This window comes from Lonchura striata, chromosome 16, assembly GCF_046129695.1.
Source record: "Lonchura striata isolate bLonStr1 chromosome 16, bLonStr1.mat, whole genome shotgun sequence".
Classification (NCBI taxonomy): Eukaryota; Metazoa; Chordata; class Aves; order Passeriformes; family Estrildidae; genus Lonchura; species Lonchura striata.
In genome coordinates this window covers 6,807,411-6,829,513 of record NC_134618.1, presented here as the reverse complement: position 1 = coordinate 6,829,513, position 22,103 = coordinate 6,807,411, and the positions used below count along the sequence as shown (strand labels likewise).

Genomic DNA, 22,103 nt, shown 5'->3' with positions numbered 1-22,103 from the left:
TAAAATATTCTATTTTAATAAGGTGACTTTTAGAGAGGTGCAGAGAAGTGTTAATGTATCATGGTGTTAACTTTCTGTAGTCTACTTGCATAGGGTTTTATTTGTAGCCAGTACTAAAGACAGCTGATCCAAAAGTCAGATTTTTTGGGAAGAGGAATGGTACAGAAACAGAGCTATTAAAAGCGGGGTTTTCATTTACCTGAACATTGTGTGATGCATTTGACTTAAGTAAAATTCAGAACAAAATAGTCTTGAAACATTGCAGTTCATGTATTGTTAATGTCTTTAAAAAAATGGAATCTGTTTTAGATTTTGTGCAACAGCAGTAATTCTCATGTCCGTGTTGTTGACCATTGATGGCTACTGTAACACTTTCCTACAACATACTGAAGACACAAGTTAGGACAGAAAGATTAGCCTTAGTATAACCTTTACAAGTCTTTTCTTTGCCTATCTTGTGAGGAGTAGGATTTCAATAAAATCCATTCTAAAATACTTTATTTCGTATTACTTTGTCTCATTGTATTTATAGGCTAGTCTTGTAGTAATACTGAAAAGCCGTGTTTTATTTCAAAGCACATTAGGAACACATCTTTTTCAAAACACATTTTGTATCATCTTTTTCATGCAATTTCCTTGTGTTCATCCTGCATCTGCTGCTACAGCCTGTAATCATGCTCTGTCCTAAAACCTTTGCAACCTTGACTCTCCCCCTTTAGGGGAATCTTAAAAGGAAATCAGCAGCCTCAGTGTTGTCTGTTTATCTGGCCATACTCTCTTCCTAGTTGCACACTGTATATTTGGTGTATCAGTGGTCCTGCTGTCCTGTTACAGGACAGGACTTGGTGATAGAGTAAATATTTAATCTCAAGATCCTAATTGTGTCATTTTCAGTAGCTTGATGAGGCTTTTCCCAAGGGAATTCCCAAGGGAAAGCATTGCAGATGCTTAATTTTGTATCCAACAGCAGGGTTTTAAAAATGTGTTCATGCCTGCTTCTGTTCTTGGAAAAGAATTTTAGAATGTGTTTGAAGGTCTAGGTTTTCCCCTTCCTTCATCATTGAATCAGAGAGGGGTTTTTGGCCTTGTGAGCCTCAGGTGTTTGGGTATTACTAGGGTATTCCTTTTTACTGAGTGTTGTGAATTTCTAGGTTTGACTTCTTGATGCTATGTCTGAAGGAGGCCTTCTTTATCCTAATTTTAGTGTGTGACCTTTTTCTTGGGTTTGTTCTATGAGCTGGTTAGTGTTTAAAGCCTAGAGAGTCAGAGCATTATTATCTATTCTTAATTATCTGACAGGTCACTCGATTCAGCTTGTTTAAATGTGGACCCCACACAGGTGTTGGCACACTTTGGAGATTAGTTTGGTGCTGTGTGACAGTGGGGGTGAGTCACTGAGAAGAGAGTGGGAGGGAGGATAAAGTCAGCACTGCTCCTGATCACCCTGCTGCTGGTTCCAGGGCCAGGGTGGAACATCAAACTGAAGCTGGAGCCTACAGTCAACAGAGTTTATAAAATTGGGAGTGGTGGCTGCTGCAGAAAAAGTTGTCAGATACTTAGAACTTAAGCTTTCTTGAGTTGAAGTTACAGTTCTCACCAGTGTATTTAATGCTGGAACTAGAAACACTTAATGCTTCTTGTTTTATTGAAGGCAGGAGTGCTGAACACCCTTGTTGCAGTGTGCCATGCTGGCTGGGAGGCATTTAGATCCTGCTGCCCTCACCCCTGCTTTCACACCGTGTGTTTGTACAGTTCAGAAAGCTGAATACCTCCTCAGAGTAGCTGCATGCCCAGGATTAACTGTTTAGATGAGCACAAAGGAGCCAGTCTTTCCTATAAATCCATTTGCTTCCTTTCCTGTGCTGAAATAATCCCTGAACACCACTTGACTGCACCTGAAGGGCCCTCAGAAGACAGGCAGCTGGAAACCTGCTGTGGAAACTGATGGCATTGAATTGCTCCTAAGCCTTTATTTAAGAGGTTTTTTTGCCATGAACTGAGACTGGGTTGTAGGCTGGAAGAGCAACAGCCTGCCTGTGGCCTCCTTAGCTGGTTCTGGGTGCCTTTACTGTCCTTGCCCCAATCCCACACAGGAGAAATGAGGTGGGCACAGAACAGCTCCCAAAATCTCTCACAAATTCACTGCCCCTTCTTCCTACACAGCTAGAGAACCTGTGCATCAGCCAGTCTCAAACCTCAGTCTGTACAGCTTGTTGTGTATTACATTCTTGATCTGCAAAGAAATCAAAAAATGTCTTCTGAGCTGTTTTTTTCCTAATTAGTAATTTTTTATTTATTTGCCTTACAAAGGTGGGAAACTTTAGACAGCTTCATGCAACATGATGTCCAGGAATTATGTCGAGTGGTATGTTGACACTATTTCTTGCTGGTCTGTGATGTATAAATTTCTCTTGATATTGTGTGTATATAATAGTTTAGGAACTATTAGAGTAATAGTGGTCCTGATTAATTTAAATTAGGTCTCAAAGGCAGAGTTTTGCCTTGGTTTCTCTTAAAGAATGGGATTTCTTGTGGGTGAGGAATTTGTAAAGAGTAGGGGAGCTTGAAAGTTGCTGGCACATGTGCTAGTGGTACTTCTATAGCCATGGAGAGAAATGCAGTTTTGAAGATGAAATGCATTGTTATATCTGTGGGGGTTTCCAGACTCAAAGGAATGGAGTAGCCCTCCGTTTAGGGGAACAAGGAGGATTTAAAGGACTAGAAAGGAGATGGCAGTACAAATACACATTTCATTTTTGTCCAAGTGTCCTAGCATCTAATCAGTTAAGTAGTCGTGTGTGTGATAAATAAACTTAAAAACTACAAGTTTATCTTGTGTAAAAACTGATTTTTCTTTCAGCTGCTTGATAATGTGGAAAATAAAATGAAAGGCACATGTGTAGAAGGCACTATTCCTAAGTTGTTCAGAGGGAAGATGGTGGTATGTATTTTATACATTTCTCAAAAATAATTTAAATTAGCTCTCATTTTACTTTTATGAAATTGAACTTCTTTGTTGATTTGGTTTTCTTCCCAGTCTTATATCCAATGCAAGCATGTAGACTACCGATCTGAACGAATAGAAGATTATTATGACATCCAGCTAAGTATAAAGGGAAAGAAAAATAGTAAGTGATACATTGTGATATGCACCCATCCAGTACTTCAGTATGTTGGACAACTTTAGTGCCTCTTGTTTTCAAATGGATTTGTTGGTGCAGAGTGATTGGAAATATGTGCTTTAGGACACCTTATTGAAAACATTTTCAATGCAGAGAATGTTTTTGCCTGCATTACATTTCTTTTTCTTTTTTTTTTTCTCCTTACTCCATTTCCTTTCCCTGTTACTTCCTCCCTAATTCTCTCACTGGTATCTTCATAAAACTCTAAGAACTTTAGGAGTTTTCTGGTGTCATAAAACTGTGCCATGGTGATCACAGTGGTATTGTCACTGTAGTTATAATTTAAAGATGAACTTGGATGAAATGGAGTCTTATTTAGATCTGGCCATAGTAACAAAAAAAAAAAAAAAAAAAGAATAAACTACTCAGAACAGCATAACAGTGGTCCCTTGTCATCCCTTTACTGAGCACCTGGGGTATGAGGCATGGAAAGGATGTGTAAGAGTCCAGCAAACAGAGGCATCTGGTTTGATGTTTAACAGTTGGGAAGTGAGGAGCTGTGGCAGACAGCTGTAACTGTATGATTGTAAAATCTACTGGTATTCTTAGCTATGCCTCTGCAATATGGTGCATTTCTTGATGTTAAACAATATAAAACTATGCTTAAAGTAAGGACAGAAATGTTCAAACACAAACTCACCTGTCCAGATATTTCATTTGATTAATGTATTATAGGCTAGAGTAAACGTACATTTTTTTCCTTCTTCTGTACAATTCCCCAATCTTTTTTCATTCAGTTTTTGAGTCCTTCATTGACTACGTTGCAGTGGAGCAGTTGGATGGTGATAACAAGTATGATGCAGGAGAACATGGCTTGCAGGTATTATTTTTTTTAATCTGGTTTTAAATCTTATTTCTTTATCTTTGATAAAATAACAATGTTCAAAACCCATTCTAGATTTTTATCAAAATATTTTGATGATGGTTCTTCTTAGACAAACCTTTAATATACCACCTCTTATTTGGTGTTAGGTTTCTTAAAATGGAGCTCAGGTTTTACAGCAATTTAATTTGTAGTGAGTTTTATAGGTCCAAGTCTTCCAGTTGCTAGAATGGTTTGCTTTTCCACTGATCTCAAGACTGAGAAGTTATTCCTCTACAAGTAGTCTGTTTTTACATGTGCCAAGTAAAAAAGCAGCATAGCTCTAAAAGTAACTTTGGACAGCTTATGTTTGTATTCCCAGCAAGAACACCAAGTGAACCCATGGAAATTAAACATTTATGTGTGTGCACATGTTTCTGAGCTCTTCAGTTGCACTTTGCTGCACCCACTGGAGTAAGCTGAAGTCCTTTATAAATAATGTTTTACTAAAGCTGATTCCTGCAGCTTTGAAATACCAGGTTTTGTCAGTAATGTTCTACATAGTCTTTAGCAGTTCTTTGGCAGGTATAGCACAGTAGCCAGATCCATGCTGGCAGGATGCAGTGAACATGAAATTCTAAATTAAACAAAAATGATCTTTTGCCTCCATATTCTCCCAATTTTATTTATGCAGGTAACTTGCTCTTAATGAAGTGAGGTGTCCACATATCCTTGCATGAGTGGCCTAAATTTAATTTGAGTTTTCGTGTTACTGGTGTAGCTCATGGGAAGTTGGTGCAGCATTAGGATATTCAAATTGCACCCAAATTTTGAAACATGCTGGTGCACATTGTTGTCAAGTCTATAAAAGTCTATGTGAAGAGTGTCTAAAACAAACAAGTATTTTGAGTTGCTAAAAATCTTGCAATTTCAACCCTCTTATTTCCTTTAAAATGTCTAGGAGGCAGAGAAAGGCGTGAAGTTCCTAACACTGCCACCAGTATTACACCTACAGCTCATGAGGTTTATGTATGATCCTCAAACTGACCAAAACATCAAGATAAATGATAGGTAAGTGGGTTGGTTTGGTGTGTGGGTTGGGGTTTTTTGTAGAATTTAGACCTGTGAATGGATTTTAGTAAAAAATAGCTTCCCAAAATCCTGGTTTTGACTAAGCTCCGAGAGGCAAGCATGAGCAGTCACACACAGTGGAGGTCCCCTAAAGGTGCACTGGTTGAATGTTGAAATTCAGAATGACAGATTGAATGTTTGGGAATCCATAGTGATTGTTTTGACCATGAACAGGTGCCTGCATCTTTTAATGGCCTGTGCAGCATTCTTTGTGCAGTGTGTGGCTAGGCTGCCTCCAGAGTAAGCAGGATGAGTAAGGAGTTACCTGCTTGCCCTCCATCTGTTTCCATGGATGGAGGGAGCCATTTGCCTACTCACTGTAAGTAGAGACTGATAATTTCTCGAGGAGATACATGGTTGGTTGTAAACTAAATGTTTATTGCAATTATCTCATTCTCACCAAGGTGAGATATTTCAGAGTAATGTTCCAGTCCAGTGGTACCTGTGCTAGGGAAGCTGCATTTGTCTGCTAGAAAATAACAGATTTTAAAGCTTTTGCCTTGATGCAGTTAATCCAAACCAGCCCTAATTCAGTTGAAGTGCTCTTGCCCTTGTTACTGAAGGCATGCTTTCCTGAGCTGCTTGAAAAGTTTATCTTTATTCCATATTTAAACAGTATAAATTCTGCCACTGTGTGCAGCATGTTCTGGATAGAAGTGGCATTGTAACAGTAACATGTTCAAGTTTTATCCTTTGCTTTAGGAGTACACATAATGTTCCATAATAGTGCCTAATAATTTGTGTTTATCTTTACAAATAAAATTGTCTTCATTCTTTTCGAAACTAGGTTTGAATTTCCTGAACAGTTGCCATTAGATGAATTTTTGCAAAAAACAGATCCTAAAGATCCTGCAAATTACATTCTGCATGCAGTTCTAGTACACAGTGGAGATAACCATGGTGGACATTATGTTGTTTACTTAAATCCAAAGGGTGATGGCAAAGTGAGTATTGAAAAGCATCTAAAAGTATTTGTGTGTTGTAAACGCATGCTTGCAGTTTTTATAATGGGCAAATGTTTAGAATTTTCTTCCCCTCAAAGAAGAGTGCATACACACTTAGCTTTTAACAAAAGACTTTTTAACTGAGGAAATCCCTTCACTTGTGTGTATATGTGTTGAAGTTCTGCAATCAGATTTTATCCAGCATTTTTTTTCAGGCTGACTTTGCTGAAGCAAATATGAGTTATTTCCAGTGTTTCTGTGACTCAGAAGTTCAGCATGTTTGTGTATGTCCCACTGTTCCAGGTTTAGGTGACTTGACTGGATCGGACATTTATAGGTCAGGTGCCTCTTCCCTTGAGTTGACTGGTTTTGTGTGTAAATGATTGTTCACAGTAAGAGTAGAAGTCAGATTTTACTGTGAATTTGTTGCTATTTGTAATTTATTCTTAATTGGCTTTATTGGTTTAATTTAAAATTCTATGTATATTGCTTTAAATGTATAAAGAATTACTAGATGTCTTGTGCATCACTGCTTTTTATTTCATTTTACAACAGATAAAGCCAATATTCTGTTTCTTACAGAAATACTAGATATTTGAAGTCTTAACAGAAGCTTATTGGAATAATTATTGTGCTTTTGGTAATCACTGTAAAATGTTCAGTGAAAGTTTGATATTTATGGACTTCCTTATGCTGAGCACAAGTAGCAGGTAGCACAAATTATACTGAACTAGATTTCCTTTTAAAAGTCATGCCGCTTGAAGATAATTTTAGTAACTTCAAAGAGCTGAAAGACATGCCAGAAATAGGATTAATTTATCATTCAGGAACATGTTTTTACGTGTAAAATCACCTTTCTGTAAAACTTGCTCGCTAGTGGTGTAAATTCGATGACGACGTTGTGTCGAGGTGCACCAAGGAGGAGGCGATCGAGCACAACTACGGCGGGCACGACGACGACCTGTCCGTGCGGCACTGCACCAACGCCTACATGCTGGTCTACATCAGGGAGTCCAAGCTCAGTACGTGTCCCCCCGTGCTCACAGGGCACTGAGAGCCAGGCAGCAGGGCTGCCTTACCTCTGAACTCTTGGCTGTGGTCCTGAACAGCAGGACTGCCTTATTTACGCTCAGAACGTAGAGATCCCGTGGGATCGACCAGCCGTTCTCTCACTTTTAGAGAGTATGTGCTGCTCTGGGTCAGCTCTGAGCTCAGTAAGGCACATGCAAAGTGCTTCAACCTTGGCTGATTTTTAGGATGGTGTCATGGTTTGACACTGGCACAATGCTAGTGCATTTATGAAATTGTAATGAGAATAGAGCAAAGCAGGACTTAGTGAACTGACTTGGGTAGTGGAATTAAATCAAATTGATTGTAAATGTGTAGATCTATGTTTTAAAAAGAGAGTGGTGGCAAATATTTTTTTAATTCTGAACTGAATATTTCATTCAAAAGTCTATGATACATATTTCATGGGAGTAGTGCATTTTGGCTTGTCGTAGAAGTGCTTCTTTTGCCAAAGCATGATGATATCAAACCATGTTTTTAAGTGAAAGATGAAGAAAGTTTTTTTTTTTACTTCAAATCAGAAGGAAGTCAAGTGTGTATGAAAAAGAACTTGTTTGATGTAGATCTTGAAATAACATCATAAAATCTGCTTTATAGGTGAAGTTCTGCAGCCTGTCACCGACCATGATATTCCTCAGCAACTTGTAGAAAGGCTACAAGAAGAGAAAAGGATAGAAGCTCAGAAGAGGAAGGAGAGGCAGGAAGCTCACCTCTATATGCAAGTGCAGGTCAGCTTTTGAAACAGATCAAGTCACAACTACTTCACCATGAAAATTTAAAATATTGAACCACCCTGCAGGCAAACCTTGATTTTCCTCCTTTTTTAAATTTTTTTAAAATTTTTTCTTCTGAAGTAGCTTTTGAAAAGAAATTATAATTTTTGTGCTTTTAAGTGTATTTACATATGCAATGAATCGTAATAAAACACACAGTACTGTATGTTATAAACATTTCTGTTTTCTTTAGAATTTATTTTGCTTGTGAATAAAAATAGTAAGTTCAGGTGAAAGGGAAAAGGACCAGGTTATTTCAAATGGCTGCCCTGCCACTGCACTTTTATATCCTTCAGGAATTATTTTCTAAAATTAGAATGTATCTAGCCATAGGCTGCAGGTCTGGACTATTGCCAAACAGAGCTCATCAAGTAGAAGCAGAAGGAGAGAGTGCTTATATTTGCAATTATCTTTTTGGAAAAGCCAGATGGACTAGATTGTTATGAATTGCCTTAAGGAACCCTGTTTATGGCTCTTTCCAGAGCCCATCTGGCACAGGGAAGTAGAACCCATTTTCCATGTGCCTCCATGTTTCCTTGCCTGTTCTCTCTGGCATTGACAAGCAGAGATACTGGTGAAGTCCAGCTTGTTCTGCCCTGCATTTGCAGAGTTTGCAGTGGGACACTGACAGCATTGCACTATTTGTGCTTCTGGTAACAAAGTGTGCAGGGGAGCTGTGGGAAATACAGGGAGGGGCCTCCTTGCATTGCACCAGTCACAGAATTATGTAGCCTTTTTATTTTTTCCAAGTGCCAGGATTGTTAGAGCATGTTCCAAGACTTGGGATCTAAGAATAACTGGTTTTTAATTGCTCAGGATTTGTAAGAATTAATGTATTTTAATTACTTGCACTGATGAGATTATCAATCATGATTTTTTAATTTCATTGTAATCTGTATTCTTGCAAATTTGCTTCCTGAATACATGAATAGTGTTAGCATTGTGCCAGAGGGCCAGTGAGGTTGCACAGTAAAGCATCCTGGGAAGGTATTACGTGGGCTAATTTGAAAAGTAACCTTTAAATATCGTTTTTCAGATAGTGGCAGAGGATCAGTTCTGTGGTCACCAAGGCAATGATATGTATGATGAAGAAAAAGTGAAATACACTGTTTTCAAAGTATTAAAAAACTCCACACTTACAGAATTTGTTCAAAACCTCTCTCAAACAATGGTGAGTTTTCTGTAGCTGAATACCTGCATGTATTTATTGTGTTACATTATGGTTGTTTTATCGCCCTTACCTTCTCCACATCTTGACAGCAATCATAATTTAGACCTTTTAACACAGAAGATCTGTTTGAGTTTAATGAAAACATCTTAGCCTATTTTTCCCATGTTTTGATTTAGTTTCCTGTCACAATTTTTATTTATTTTAGGGATTTCCCCAGGATCAAATCAGATTGTGGCCAATGCAAGCTAGAAGTAATGGAACAAAAAGACCTGCAATGTTAGATAATGAAGCAGATGGCAATAAAACAGTAAGTAGTCACTGAGAGATGATATTAGTTCTGTACCTCTCCTGTGATTCTTAGCTTTCTTGAAGAATATCTAACTTTGAGACATAAGATTTTTCAGGCTTTTACTTTAAAATTAATTTCATTGTATCTGGGAAAGTTTGGTACGTGGGAAAACTTGGTGTTTAGTGGATTATTTGGCATAGGAGGCAGGAGTGTGGTTGGTGCATGATTTTTCTGCTGTGGGAAAAAGATGTAATAATGATTTCTTATGTTAGATTAAAACAAAACTGTCCCTTTGACAAAAGAAGCAAACCCTCTGTATTTAAGGAATTCTGTTGTGTAAAATGTGTCTAAATACTACAGACAACAGAGATTGGTTTCATTGTCCCTTTAATCTAAATTAATGTCCTTGTCATTATAAAGATAGCTGTAGGTAACCTTTTGAAAGATAAAGTGGGTTCATTTTAAGTAAAACATACTGTTACTGCTTCATCAAAGCTTTTGGTAGTTTCATATATATATTTTTGTCTTAATAAATTCCATAAACTTCCTTTAACACAACTTTTTTAAAAAAAACTCTCCCATTTATTGTACAATGTCAAAAAGTTCTTGTATCTGATTAAAATGCAGATACCAAGTTATATTAGGGTCTTCAGAGACTTTTATTTTTTTCTTCTCTCACATCTTTCTATGTAGATGATTGAGCTCAGTGACAATGAGAATCCATGGACAATATTTTTGGAAACAGTAGATCCAGAGATGGCTGCTACTGGAGCAACATTACCCAAATTTGATAAAGATCGTAAGCATATGGGCTAAACATTTCTAAAATACAAAATGCTTTCATTTTGGGTGTATCTCCAAAACTGCTGTGCACTCCTTTTTTCAACTATGTCGTTGATGTATCCATCAAACTATGACAGTGCTGAAATTAGTTTTTCCTTCATTTCTCTTGAAGTGGAAGGCATACTTTGAATGTTTTTAGACTCACTGAATAAATTGCTCCCTATATTTTAAGGGCACCAAATTAATAAAGACATATTTGTTACTGTGTAAATAAAAATGGGTGATTTCCTTCCCCCTCCCTAAGCCTTACTAAAAATTAAATCTTGTTTTTTACTTTGTAGATGATGTAATGTTGTTTCTGAAGATGTATGATCCAAAAACTCGGAGTTTGAATTATTGTGGACATATCTACACCCCTATATCCTGTAAAATACGTGAGTTCTGAATTTCAATTTCATTGTGATCATTGAAGTTTTTAAAGTAGGTTGCATATACTTTAATAATAATTCCATCACTGAAACCAAAAGTAAACTACAGAAACAAATTCTTATTTCACCCAGCACCTGAGAGTTTTCTTCCCTATGTGATGTCAGTGACATTTTCTGCAGGTCTGAGCCTCAAAACCCCACAGGTTGTCAGTTCATTGTTGCTGTACTCACCAGGTGTTACAGCTGTTTCAGACCTGTTGTGAAGCTTTGGGATTTGATACTTCCCTCCCAATAGCTTTTCATGTAACTCTTCTAGAACCTTTCTCCATGGCAGCCTGAGCAGCTGCTCAGCCTGAATTACGTGTGAGCCTTGATTTTCATATAGGGTCCATTTAAGGAATTCAGCAAATACCCACTGAGTAAAAATATTTTAGTTTTTCATTTTGAATGTCTCCTTTTGTTAATTTATACATATTTTTAAATTCGGTATTTTAGCTGTTTCTTTTTTTTTTTTTTTTAAAGATACTAAACCTTTTTTCTGGGGAAGAAGCAGTGTTATTTAATATCTTGGATTTTCAATGAACTTGCAGATATTTTTGTTGTTCAAGTGAAGTGGAAAGGAACCATAAATGTGTGTCTGGTTGAATGTCAACAAGGGAAACCTAACGTGTGGAAGGCTGTTTCTTAGGCATTGTAGAACCATATACCCAGGGTAAAGAAAGGGATTCTCTCCTTTCTGTGGTTGGTCTCTCTAGCAATTAGTGCTACACATTTCACAGTCCTTCTTTTTTCTCCAACAGGTGACTTGCTTCCAGTTATGTGTGAGAGAGCAGGATTTCCACAAGAAACTAACCTTATCCTCTATGAGGTTTGGATTAATAGACTTTTTGTAACTTTTTTGTCTTTTGCATGCTGTAAAGGAGAAAAAGACTAATTCATTTAAAAAGTTGCTCATAACAATTGTAATTTATAAATTATCAGCACTGTAATCTGTAACTTTGAAGTCTACAGTGCTGCAAAAGAGTAGCAGCAGAGTTAATTTCAAAACAGAATTTATATTAAATAGATAAAAGTGTAAATCTTTAAAACCAAAAGAACTATCTCTATGAGGTCCTATGTGAGCAGCTTTGTTGTGCTGAGCCTGTGCTGCTGAGTCAGAGAAGCTAATGCTGCTGACATTACTGGCCATTGTGTTTCCAGTGCCCACCTTAGTGAAGTTGAGAAAATGTTGCATCTTTTCCTTCTTTCTCCAGGCCAAAGTCAGTAAACAAAATCCTTAGTCTGCTGTGCTGTTTCTGCACAAATACACAAGCAGTGAATCTTCATAACTGCTACATTTATTGAGTGCTGATGATGCAGATCTGGCCAAGACGAAGTGCTTGCCAGAGTAAGAAGAAGGAATTGTGTTTTTGTTGCAATTTCTGGTAGCAGTCCTGCTGCTCTCTCTGGTGGTTCCAGGGCAGCACACACACTGCCATCCTAAAAAGCAGAACTGTACTCCTTGCTCTGGGCAGGCCAGGGTTACAGTGCCATTCCAGTTTGTTTACACAGGTTCTTTTATCCCTGGGTCAGCCCAGAGATCAGAAAGTATAAATATGTAATATGCATATAGATATTTAATAATACATACATTAGATTTGTATAGATACATAGCTATCCACTTGTTTCAGTTGAAAGGATGTATAGGTTACCTTCTTTGATTTCTTCACTATTGGTGACTTATTTGTGACCTTTATTTTTGTCTTTTATTCTGTGATCAATAATTTTTGTTCTTTACTGCAGGAAGTTAAACCCAATTTAACAGAAAGGATTCAAGACTATGATGTATCTCTTGATAAAGCTCTTGATGAACTCATGGATGGTGACATCATAGTGTTTCAAAAGTAGGTATTTTAAAGGGGCATCTTATTGCAATTATATCACCTGGTTCACTTTGAAAGCTGAACTTCCTTTTAGCTTTCTTACCAAGAGCTAAATATTACATTCCAATAGTCGATGTGTTCTCGGCAGTTCACATTTGTTTATTCCAAGGGGAAATGTGTAAATATCAGTGGAATTTGAGTATCGTGTGCCACATTAAAGGTGTCCTTCTAATTTAGAAAACCAATAATCTAAAATAGCTCATAATATTACCAGAGTGTGTTCAGCAGTGCATCTGATTTGTGCAGCTTTGTACTGGAGCCACTGTAATGCAGACACCGAAGAGCCTTCCAGCATTTCAGATACCGTGGCCACTGGACAAGGCTCTTGGAGCTCTTTCAGCCCAGAACCACACTGAACTGCTTTCCCTTTTTGCCTCTCCCTTGTGCTCACAGTCAGGTCCTTACTGGTCTGCAGTGATGAGATGCTCCTAGTTTGCCTGAGCACGAGCCACTCTTAGGTGTACTGGTGCTTCAGCTGGAGATTTGGCAAAAGGGGAGCTCCTGCATCTTGTATCCAATAAAGGGATCTTTCATAAGCTTGGCAGGGCTATAAATCAGCATTTCTATGCTCTCACTCCTGATGGTCACACCCAACTGTGTTGCTCTGTTTCTCTCCATGAGCTGACAGTGGGTGGAAGCCAGCTAGTCTATCTTCAGCACTCTTACCCCAGATTATGTGAGATGAATGTATTTCTCATGTCATGCCTTGGAACTCGCATTCCCAGTTGACCCAGTTGGTGTTATGCACCCTTGGCTGGCTGCTGACTCCTGGGTAAGTGCACAGCTTGTACCCTGGTGCTATTTCTCTGCAGAGAAGTTGGGGTACCAGTCAGGAGTGACCCACACCAGCCCCTGTGCCCACTGTTCTGCCTCTCTGTGCCAAGGAACGCTGTCCATCCGTCCTCTGTGCAAAGCACTTGATACAGAGGTTCATGGAAAGCCGTGCAGCATTAGTGCAGACACACAGGGATGTGCCAGGGTGGGAGGGAGGGACAGCTCCTGCTGCAGTGGTGCTGCAGTGGTGCTGTGAAGCCACAGGAGCCCATCAGGGCCGGGCTGCCAGGGGAGCAGCAGGGCAGGCGAGGGCCCTGCAGCGCACAGACACGCCGGGCTCTGGGTCACTGCTGACTGCACCGGTCAGTGTGCCAGTGGTGGCTCTTGCAAAAGGTTTCCAAACTTCATCTCTGTATCTCTCCACTGTTGCTGACTTACTGTAGAACATGTTTTTAAAGCCCCAACTGCCTGTGTAACAATGTGATGTATAATGGTGTCATCATTTGTTTGCTTTTGTAGGGATGACCCAGAAAATGATAACAGTGAGCTCCCGACAGCTAAGGAATACTTCCGAGACCTCTATCACCGTGTGGATGTCATTTTCTGTGATAAAACCATCCCCAATGACCCAGGCTTTGTTGTTACTTTATCCAATAGGATGAATTACTTTCAGGCATGTGTCCTGTTTCTCTTTTGTTTCATTTTTTGGAGAGTAACTTTTGCACTAGTTCACAAATGCATTATACATACTTTTCTAAAAGTTCTTACACTGTCCATATGCATTTTTTGCATCGTGTACATTTCGTTTTCAATGAAAAATTTAAGGAAGCCACTAAGACTTTTGAGAAAAAAATACTATAAACCCCACAGTTTTATTAATAATGAGTTATTTGATAATTGGATTCTTTCAGAATGGTAGACCATTCTGTTCTGTCAGGGAAATTATATTCTCATTAAATTATGCATTTGCTTTCAAAGTCGCATGTAAAACTTGCTTAACTGATTTGGCCATTAAAAGGAAAACACCTTGGGAATCTAGTGATTACCTATTTTGTGCCTGTAATATCAACAACAATATTTATTTTGTAGACCGAGCTGTATTGCTTTCTTTACACTGTGATGTTTAATACACAGTGACACTAACATATCAGACCTGGTGTGTTGAAGATGTCTTGGGGTGTTTAGATGAGGAAAACTGGACATGGAAACATAAGAAAAAAAACTGAAATAAAGTTGGTCTGATCTGTTGAGACTGAGTAGATTTGACTCCCTGCAGTTCTCCTGCAATTGATTTTGTCAATGTCAAAAAAAAATTACTTAAAACAACATAGTTTTATTTTCTGTCCCCAAAGGCAGAAACTTTGAGCATCTGCATACATAGGAAAAGTCAGGGATGAGTTTTGCTATACTATACATCATTTGATTTTAGGCCAATTGCTCCCTCTTACTTTTTTTTCACTTGAAGTGTAAGGTTTGTATGGTTTGAGGTTTTTTGGTAAGGCAAAACCAGAATGCCCCTGCCTTTTGTGAGGCAGTGATGTAAAGTGTACTCATGGGAATAATGTAGTGTTATTACTCACCAAGCTAACTAACTTGGAGTGTATTAAAGGAGTGGGAATCTTCAAAGTAAGTCTTACTATTTCCCTTATACTATAACTTAAAAAAAAAAAAAAGAAAATAAACAAAACAAAACAAAAAAAAGCCCCCCCCCAAAAAAAAAACCACCACAAAACAACAGCAAAAAGCAACCCAACAAAAACAAGCAAATAAGAAGGGAGCAATTTCTGTGGCTTTAGTGGCATTTTGACAACAGTAACATACTATAATAAAACAGTTTCCTCTTTTTTTTTCCTTAGAATATCTTATTTTGTGTCAAGTGTTCAGAAGCTAACAATGCTAGTTTATTTAGCCTTGGGGAGGTAGGCATAGTGGGTTCTTTCAGAATTCCAGTAGCATAATGTTCCTGTCATGGAATGAATGACTGTATGATTGTAGAGCAATGTCATAACTGTGTGAAACAATTCAGAACTTACCAAATATTTATTTTCAGGTTGCAAAGACAGTTGCTCAGAGACTTAACACGGATCCAATGCTATTACAATTTTTCAAGTCCCAAGGGTAAGACAAATTCCTTAGTATTCTGTGTCTAAGCTGTTCCTCAAAAATTAGCCTTTTCCAGGTCATTAACTAATTCTCTACCAGTAAGGTGTTACCTTTCTGGCAAGCACAGCAGGTTGCTTTGACAGTTGAAGTCTTGCAATGTCTGTCTCTAGAGCCTCAAAGAATTGCATGTTTTAGAAGAGTTCTGGTAAATGTCATTTTAAAAATCATTAATTACTTCAAAGCCTGATGCTGTGGGATAAATTGCTAAGCTAATGCAAGTGCTGTTTCAGTGAATGCAGATTTCTAGACTGGAGGAGAGCAGAAACAAGTGCACATAAAAGCAATATTCTTGCTGATTTAAAGTTTAAATGCAGGAGGTACTTCACTGAATTCTCCCCTCCTCCCTCAAAGTCTGCAAATGAGGTTTTATGAAGATGACTACAATCTAACAAGTTCTCAGATGCTCAAAGGGATATTTCTGGTTAAAGTGGTGGTTTTGCACATGTTTGTGTAAAACTAGGTTTGAATCTGTATAAAACTAGAGCAGAAAGTAGTGTTTGTGCTTCAGGAATAATGTACACACAAAACTTACAGCTCTCTGTATTCATGGAGTGTAGATGCTCTGTAGTTACCTGAGGCTATCTCCCTTCATCATCAGTGAGAATTTGAGTAGCTGTTTGTAGTTTCCAGTGCTGTGGTCATTGTGGAATTTGCTGTGTCATATGGCTCCACAAATTAACCTTTCACAATCTAAAGCATGTGCTGCTATGCCAGTAATTCCAGAGGAATGTAGGTCTGCCAGCCTGCAGCACTGACATCAGTGAGCTTGTAAACATCCAGCAGAGTTAACACACACCCTGAATGGTTTTCTGTTCCCGCAGCCCAGCTGTGTTTAAATATCACTAAAGTTCTATGTGCTGTGCTGCTTAGGCTGTCATAACAATTATGTGAAACTTGAAGCCAGTAATAAAAATGTTTTTGGTGCTTCAATTTACTGAGCAGTAATGAATTTTGAAGAGATGGATTTTAAGAACATGTTTTCTTTCCTTCTGTAGTTATAGGGATGGCCCTGGTAATCCTCTTAGACATAATTATGAAGGTACTCTAAGAGATCTTCTGCAGTTCTTCAAGCCTAGGCAACCAAAAAAACTCTACTATCAACAGGTAAGAGTCTTTTCTTTTCACTGGGGTGAGTTACAAAAATAATTCTGCCCTATTCAAAGTATGCCTAAAGTGTTTTTCTTTTCTTTCTTAAGCTCAAAATGAAGATAACTGATTTTGAAAACAGAAGAAGTTTTAAATGCATATGGCTAAATAGCCAGTTTAGGGAAGAGGTGAGTGAAGCCATTACACACTTGCTGTTATTTCTGTGTCAGAGCTGGTATGGCTGTGGTTATGGATCTACCCCTGAGTAACACAGAAATAGAACAAAGTTGTACATGATGTAAAAAAGATCTAACAAAACAACAGCAAAAAAACCCCAAAGAGCACAAAAAAATGTAAAAAAAATCAGATCTTTAAACAAAAATTTTGAAGATTACATAGATGTTGATTTAAGTTGTCTTTTCAAGATGAGTGATTAAGAGGAACAATTCAGTTGTTCTGTGCTTTAGTGGTTGTTTACTTTTTCAGATTTTCTAATGATTTTTGTGTTTCAAATTCCACAGGAAATAACAGTATATCCAGATAAGCATGGGTGTGTGCGGGACCTGTTAGAAGAATGTAAAAAAGTTGTAGAACTCTCTGAAAAAGGTTCAGGGAAATTAAGGTAAAGCTTGAAGACAATGTTTTCTTCTATGTGATCATGTAGATTTTATGCAGCAAAGCATCTGTAGAATTTAAAATACTGTAGAAACCATTATTAATAGATGAAATGTGATATTGTGTTAAAAGCTTCCAGATTGCCACTGTTAAGGGTTCTTCTTAGCTATAAATACAATTTTTACACAGTTATTACATTTTTATGTGTTTAATAAAGTTACATCCTTGAGTTTCATCAATTGCACTTGTTAGTCATGAGTTATTCTTTCAAATCCAAGCATTTCATGCTATTCACTTCTCAGGAGTTACAGGGGTTAAAAGTGAGGTTATTTAAAGAGGATATATAAGATAATCTCCACTAGAAACCTATATTTTGTAATGGCACATCTTGGCTTTTTGCCATGAGCCAGAAATAATTTAACCTCTTATGGCTTTACTGCTTAATTTTTACTAAAGTTTGAATTTAAAATTTTATAAATACAATAGCAGCATCCATTTACATTCTACACTAATCTCTCAAGATTTGAGAAAGAAATGTTGCATTGAATTTTTTTTTATTCCCTTCTTAAAAATGCTTTTCCTGTTTATCTTTAAGGCTGCTAGAAATTGTAAGTTACAAAATAATCGGTGTCCATCAGGAGGATGAGCTGTTAGAGTGTTTGTCACCTGCAACAAGTCGAACGTTTCGAATAGAGGTAAGTTGTGCTTGTCTTTGAGAAGCTTTGAAACCTGACTTGGAGAGAGAAAACTCTTTCAACTGGTAATTTTATTTTTCTGGGTGCTGATCTTCAAATGCTGTGATGTTTGTATTAAGACTACATGATGATATTTATGCATTTTTAAAGAGAATGCTTTTTAAAAGATACTCCTTTGTTCTATCTGCTTCCCTACAATGGTTTCATTATTTGATTTTTACATATGTTTTTATAACAATGCATGAAGACTTTTCAAGAGCCTGTCCAAAGGACATTTAATGTCTTGCCAGAATGCCAAGGTTTGTTTGAGAGTTCATGATAGAAATGTTTATGCTTAGAATCACTTTTGTACTCTAATATTCTAGAAGGTTTTGTTTCCTTTTCTGTTACACTTGAGGTTCTTGAAGCAAATTTGATATTTAACACGTGATTTTTTTTTTCCTAAACATCTCATCATTTAGATCTGCTAACTTGCCTCAAAGATCAGAAATGAAAAAAAAGTTTCCAGTATAAAGTGTAATGAGGAGCTGGCAAGAGACTGTGTTACTGTCAGCTAGTTCTGCACTGATAGAAGATTTCTTGTCAAAAAGCCTTTCAGGGAAGCCAGGAGAATATTTCCTGAGTAGGGGAAGCTGAAGTGCTGTCATGCCAGGGATGAGGGACTCTGGTAAAAGACTCTGTCAAACAACACGGCTCTTTTAATTGTTTTTGAATAGAATTGTTTTAAATCAGTAGCAATACATCAATAATGCTTTCAGTTTCTTAATAACTAGAAAAATAACTTCAAAACTTTAGTTTATTTTTGTGGAAGTTTAGCTGATTGGAGTCTCTGTCTGGATCTAGGAAATTCCTCTGGACCAGGTAGATATAGATAAAGAGAATGAGATGCTAATCACAGTGGCACATTTCCACAAAGAGGTTTTTGGGACATTTGGAATTCCATTCTTGCTGAGGATACACCAGGTACAGTATGCCTCCCTTTTTCTCCCTGTGGGATTATACTGATGATGTTTCCTTTAAGTACTGTTGAAGAAATGCATTAATGTAAGAAGTGTGTAGGAAAATACAGCTCATGTATCAAAGGTTCTGCCCCGTCTGTGCCTTTTTGTGGTTAAATTTCCCAGCTCAGTTCCTGTTGCATATCCAGGTTGTTCAGTGTTTCAGCGAGCCTGTGCAACACCTAAAAAGCTGTCACTTGGCAGCAGCTGTCATCCCCTGCCCCTTGCAGAATCCCCCAACAAACCAGAACCCTAATTCCAGCAGCACTTGAGTAACTGCAGTGCAGAGTTGTTGGCCAAAGTGGCCCTGCCATGGTTGGCCAAAGTGGCCCTGTTCTCACTGAGACAGGATTATGGAAAATGGGGTTGCTTTCTCCATCACTTTGAGATGACTTTGCATTTCATCCTTTCTGTAACTTGATGTGCTTTATCTTCTAGGGCTGAAAGTTGGTACAAGAACAAAAGCTAATTTTGAAAGCTTAATTTAAATTCTCAAGCTTTTCCTGTGGTGCTGTTCTAGCTGAATGTCACCCTGATTCTCTTAATATCAAAATGTATTTCTGGAAGCAGTTAGCCATTTCCTTCTAAGCTTTTTCTGGTTCATGTATGTTACTTTGTATGAAAACTACCTACTTTAAAAATTTTGGAATGAGAAATATGTCCGTGTCTCTCTACCTCTAAAACTCTAAAATTATAATTTTACTAATTTCCATTTTTTTGATGAAAGAGTAAAACTTTTTTGGTGGAAACCATTTGTTCTGCATTTCCTTGATGTGGCAGTTAATATGTATTATTCTTCTTTAAGTTGACATTATCTGTCACTTTTTTGGGCACTTTACATAGCATGCAGAAACACAGTACAAAAAGTAGCAACAAGCTTAGCAAGAATATGGGTTTTTTTTTATAAATTCCTATTTTCTAATTTTGCTACTTAACTTTAACCTGACTTGGACACATCAGTGGCAGTGCCTGGCCAATTTATGGGGCAGTTTGAATAATGATAAATCAGTAAGACTTAAAGTTCCTGAAGGTAGAGCAAATTGCCTGCTGTTGTTTCATATTGTAGAGAATGATGTTGACACTTGTGTAATTTTGTAAATAACAGACATTGAGGCAATCTATTTCAACGAAGCTTAAAGCAGGAAATACTAACAGCTTCCCTTTTTTTCCCTAGATTTTTTGACATTAAAATCTTGTTGTAATTATTAGGGTGAACACTTCAGAGAGGTTATGAAGCGGATTCAGACAATGCTGGACATACAAGAAAAAGAATTTGAAAAGGTAATATCAGATTGAGAGAGATTTTATTGCTGGCTGTAAACTCTAAATGAGTTTATTGTTGTAGGTTGGAACACCCCAGACCTGGGATAAGTGTGAATTTTGTGTGATAGAACAGCTGCTTGACTAAAATAATGCTTTTCCTAGGACTAATTAGTTGGGATGGGTAGAATCAGTATTTCTGTACTACATCAAGAGAGATATTCTGGAAAACATTACAGTAACCCAGAAAAGTGTAGCTGGTGTGGGACCTTTAGGAGCCACCCCCACATCACATTCTATTCAGAGCAGAACGTGACTCAGTCAGGTTGTGCAGGGCTTTTTAGTTGCAATTTGTAAACTCCCAAGGGTGGGAATTGTGCCCTGTTCTGGACACTGTGTTTTAGAATATTTCCACTATCACTGGGAAAGCTTTGCTTTCCTTGCACATAATCAGAATGTTTCATTTTGCAACTTGTGGAGGTCACCTCTGTGCAGCTTTTTGAGAAGAGCCTGTTCCTGTGCCCATCCTTCAGATGGTGGAAAACTTCCTGTCAGCCTTTTCTTCTCTGGGCTAAACAGAATCCATTTCCCAGAGGTTCCTGAATGCCAGGTTCCCTGCCAGTCCTCACCAGGTCTCACTGGACTGTTACTGCACTTGCTGCAGTTTGTTGCCCTGTCTTTTTCCCTGGAGGGCTTGAACCTGGACTCAGTATTCCAGGATCTGAGTTCATGATTTTCTGTGCATTTATTCTGTCCTGTTATCCAGGTTGTTGATGAGGTTTTAACTAGGATTGGCCTTTCCAATTCTAATCCTGAAGGTGAAAGTTATAAGTTGAAGTTACAAGTTTTCTACTTATAACCAGCTGCAAGTTAGACTGTGAACTAGGCTTGAAGACTTAATTTTAATGTCATATCCTACCACTTGGTTTTTGAGGGTTTTTTTTTCTTTGTATAGTTTAAATTTGCCATTGTAATGATGGGCCGACACCAGTATCTCAACGAAGATGAGTATGAAGTGAACTTGAAAGATTTTGAGTCCCAACCTGGTAAGTTACTAGACAACCTCACTTTTCTTTTGGCCTGCTGAAGTTGCTCTGCCAGTTGTTATGATGTGTTCATCCTTAACTCAGGATGCAGAAAGAGTTTGTTCTTTTTGTGTGACTTACCTTAGATGTAGTGACCAAGCAAGTATTTATATACATCAGTGTGCACACTCGGCAGTGTTACATGAACGTGTTAGTCCAAGAATATGTATTTTATAGGCATTTAGATAAATAATCTTTCCTTTTGAGTTAAAAGATTGTATGTGAATGACCAAATGGGTGCAGTGTCAGTATAACACACTTTACAGCATCAGTTACATGTTGTCTTTATTGTCCATCTACCCCCTTGCATATTTGATTCTTATGGAAAAATAATTCTTGTTTATTCTTGATATCTTCAAGGAATCTGAAGATTCTAACAAGAATCTTAAACATGTCAGTTAGATGTTGTTTATATTTTTTTTCCCCTAAGAAATGATTCACCAAGGAACAAATAAAGCTCCATTCTAAATTTGTCTCTGGATGGGCTGCCATCTTGTTTACTTGACTGACATTTAAACCTCTATTTTCTTAGACATTTATGTGTTGGAGAAACCAGGTTAATCCTTCAGGAGTTCCACCCCAGGAGTGTTTTCATAGCCATAGAATGGGTTGGGCTGGGAGGTGCCTTAAAGACCATCCAATTCCACCCTGCTGCCATGGATGCCACACACCAAACCAGTCTCTCAGGGCCCCATCAGACCTGGCCTTGGACACTTCCAGGGGTGGGACAGCTACAGCTCCTCTGGGCAAACTGCACCAGTGCTTCTAAATCCAAATCTCTCCTTTTCCTCTTTGGAGAGTTTTGTTTGGGAATGGCACCTTTGGATCCACAGTCAGGGATCCATTGAAACCCTTGAATTCATTGGGGTTTCTTCTCCCAGCTTAGCTGTGTTCCTCTCTGAGTTGCACAGACTTGCTGCAGTTCTCTTTTTCT

The 22,103-nt window shown here is 37.9% G+C and overlaps 1 protein-coding gene across 2 annotated transcripts in view; it reads left to right on the top strand.

The window, feature by feature from the left end:
* Nucleotides 1–22,103, top strand: part of USP7 (ubiquitin specific peptidase 7) — a 69,378-nt gene that overhangs the window by 44,889 nt on the left and 2,386 nt on the right. For both annotated transcript variants that reach the window (XM_021539933.3, XM_021539934.3), the window contains 23 exons: nt 2,311–2,365; nt 2,861–2,941; nt 3,038–3,128; nt 3,920–4,002; nt 4,946–5,055; nt 5,903–6,059; nt 6,937–7,081; nt 7,725–7,855; nt 8,937–9,071; nt 9,277–9,378; nt 10,054–10,159; nt 10,485–10,577; nt 11,372–11,439; nt 12,354–12,454; nt 13,787–13,940; nt 15,318–15,385; nt 16,426–16,534; nt 16,627–16,704; nt 17,038–17,138; nt 17,727–17,826; nt 18,670–18,789; nt 20,034–20,105; nt 21,040–21,130. In XM_021539933.3, the coding sequence (XP_021395608.1) occupies nt 2,311–2,365; nt 2,861–2,941; nt 3,038–3,128; nt 3,920–4,002; nt 4,946–5,055; nt 5,903–6,059; nt 6,937–7,081; nt 7,725–7,855; nt 8,937–9,071; nt 9,277–9,378; nt 10,054–10,159; nt 10,485–10,577; nt 11,372–11,439; nt 12,354–12,454; nt 13,787–13,940; nt 15,318–15,385; nt 16,426–16,534; nt 16,627–16,704; nt 17,038–17,138; nt 17,727–17,826; nt 18,670–18,789; nt 20,034–20,105; nt 21,040–21,130 (2,351 nt within the window). The remainder of the gene's footprint in view (nt 1–2,310; nt 2,366–2,860; nt 2,942–3,037; nt 3,129–3,919; nt 4,003–4,945; nt 5,056–5,902; nt 6,060–6,936; nt 7,082–7,724; nt 7,856–8,936; nt 9,072–9,276; nt 9,379–10,053; nt 10,160–10,484; nt 10,578–11,371; nt 11,440–12,353; nt 12,455–13,786; nt 13,941–15,317; nt 15,386–16,425; nt 16,535–16,626; nt 16,705–17,037; nt 17,139–17,726; nt 17,827–18,669; nt 18,790–20,033; nt 20,106–21,039; nt 21,131–22,103) is intronic.